General features: G+C 61.8%; 2 protein-coding genes across 2 annotated transcripts; both read left to right on the top strand.

The window, feature by feature from the left end:
* Window positions 1-40: 40 nt before the first annotated feature.
* Window positions 41-406, top strand: MNEG_16349 (hypothetical protein; the record flags this gene model as incomplete). Its single annotated transcript, XM_014035182.1, has 1 exon — window positions 41-406. A coding segment is annotated over one exon (366 nt), but the record flags the coding sequence as incomplete, so codon positions are not given.
* Window positions 407-1,393: 987 nt separating this feature from the next.
* On the top strand, window positions 1,394-1,824 carry MNEG_16348 (hypothetical protein; the record flags this gene model as incomplete). The annotated part of the gene is made up of 1 exon (XM_014035181.1): window positions 1,394-1,824. A coding segment is annotated over one exon (431 nt), but the record flags the coding sequence as incomplete, so codon positions are not given.
* Between the last annotated feature and the right edge of the window lie 544 nt (window positions 1,825-2,368).

Genomic DNA, 2,368 nt, shown 5'->3' with positions numbered 1-2,368 from the left:
ACCTCACGGTGTTGTGCGCGCACTCCCGGCACTCACCCAGGCCAAGTGCGAGCTGTTGAAATACGACTGGTACATGCGGGTCGATGACTCATGGAAGGAGTCATGGCAGTCGATCGTCTGCGCACAAGACCGAATCGAGAAGCTGCGGGGCGCCTGCCGCCGTCTGAGGGCCCGCGAGCTCGGGGAGGCACCCCGCAAGCGCCGGCGGCGCGCGGCCGCGGGGCTGGAGGCGTGGGAGGCGCGGCTGGTCCACGTGCGCGCGTGGCACGGGACGGGCGGCGTCGGGGATGGGGCAGTGCTAACGGCGGCTGCGGCGGCGCTGGCGGAGCGCGCGGGCGGCTACCTGATTGCTGACCCCCGGGGGCCAGACCAGCTGACGGTCCTGATTGGCAGCACCCGGCTGTAGGCCTGCCGCTCTCACGCGCTGTTGAGGGGGGCAAGGGACTCACACATTGTTACCAAGCATTGCAACCCTCAACAGTAAGCAGGCCTAAGAGCATGTTGAAACATCACTTGCTGCCCACAATGGGATAAACCTCCCCTTCCGTTGCCTGCGTAATTACAGTATAGTGGTCATGCACGTTGAGTGTACTGCATCTGTATGATCTTCTGGGGTATAATGTACACCATCCAGTGCGTTTGGTGGGTGTGCTAACAGAGTCGAAGCAACGGTCGGCAGTTGTATATTTCAATTACGCGGTGGATTGCCCCTTGGTGGTCAAACCAATTCGACTTTGTGCGCGTTGCTGACTTGGCCACCGCCGGCTGCTTGCCCCCGTTTGCGCGTGCCGGTCACTTACTTGAGCGTGTTAGAATTTCTCTCAGGGCCCCCTTCTCTTGCAGCAACCTAGCAGCTAGACGTGGCAGGCCCATCAGACCAGAGGCTTGTACAATGCTTTTGATTGGCCTTGACCACGGCAAACCCTTTGTTTGGGGGACGCGTGCAAAGAACAAGTTGCCGGAATAGCTTCAGTCATGTAAAGTATAGATTTTCAAAGCCTCCCTGCTGGCTGGCTCATCAATCGTGGTGCTCGTTTGGTGCTTTTGATTCACCGGACGTGTGTCAAATCCCAACCTCCAGAGTATCCACCTAAATGCAACGTAGCTGCTGCTTCAAACGACGCTGCCTGCTGCCTCCTCCAATCAACCTTATGTTATGTCATAATGTTCTGCCCTAAAGGGTCGAATCATGACCTTGCCCGTTCGCAATCTGCTCGCCGGAACTGGTACGGTAGTTGTGAAGGCGGTTGAGTGCGGTTGCACACCTGCTTCGCTAGACAGCGTGGTCCCGACGCCACTCGACGCACCCATAACCAACGTTTTTTCCTTTGCGCCGTGTGACGGCGCGTTTTCAAGTGCAGTTTGCGGTATTGATCTGGATCTCTTCGCGGTCATGCAAGACGCTTCAGAGGTGTCAATTATACCGCTACCATCAGATGTAGAGCTGCAGGGAGGGAGCGCGCTGCCCCTCGGAGACGAGCTGACCGTGGAGTTCGATCACGACAGCCTCGCTCCGGTGGCACAGCAGCTGTGCGACTGGATCCGCAGGCGCTGGGGCACAGCATGCGCGGCGGCGCACAGCGGTACCGGTGGCGGCGGTGGCGGAGGCATCACCGGCACCGCCGCCCACCCGCCGCTGCTGCACCGTGTCCTTATGCGGCTGCAGGCAGGGCCAGCTGGGCCGAATGAGGTGCCCAACGGCGCTGACGCAGAGGCGTACACGCTGGTGGTATCGCCGTCGGCCCCAGGAGTCGCGATCATCACAGCTGCCACCCTGCAGGGCGCGAACCATGGGGCGGGTGCGCTGGCCTTCTGGCTTGTGTCGTTCGCTCAGGGACGCAGTCGTGCATGCGTCGCCGCATGCGGCAGGGGCTGCATGGCATGCGGCTCGCATGCGGGGACGGGCGCGTGCATGCAGCCGGCATGGCATCGGCGGGCCATTCGGGACACGTTCATGCAGGTGGCCCATGCGGCAGGCGGGGGCAGCCTTTTGTCGACAAGCGAGCACCAACCCCTACAACTTCTCAGCTCTGCGACCGGCCCATGGGCATCCCCCTGCCCCCTCAGCAACCCTGCTGCAGCTGACGCGCCGGCCGGCAGAGGGCGCCTCCTTGCCGACGCTCTTGAGGGTGAGCGGCGCTGGCGATGAGCGTGCCTGCGCGTCATGCTTGGGCGGGTGCGGGATGGGCGGGTTTTGGTGCGCGTGTGCATGCATCCGCATGTGGCCGTGCTGGATGCGATTATTGACGATGCGCACATGCCGTCCGCGCGTGCGAAGAGCAGGATGTGCTCAATCGATAACAAAACACCAGAGGCCAAACCAAACATCCATATGGTCATCCAGCGCGGGCCTCCAAGCGCTCGCCGC

Source organism: Monoraphidium neglectum (genome assembly GCF_000611645.1).
Source record: "Monoraphidium neglectum strain SAG 48.87 unplaced genomic scaffold scaffold06269, whole genome shotgun sequence".
Taxonomy (NCBI): domain Eukaryota; kingdom Viridiplantae; phylum Chlorophyta; class Chlorophyceae; order Sphaeropleales; family Selenastraceae; genus Monoraphidium; species Monoraphidium neglectum.
Note: the sequence above shows the minus strand (reverse complement) of the source record. Positions and strands in the feature narration are given on the sequence as shown.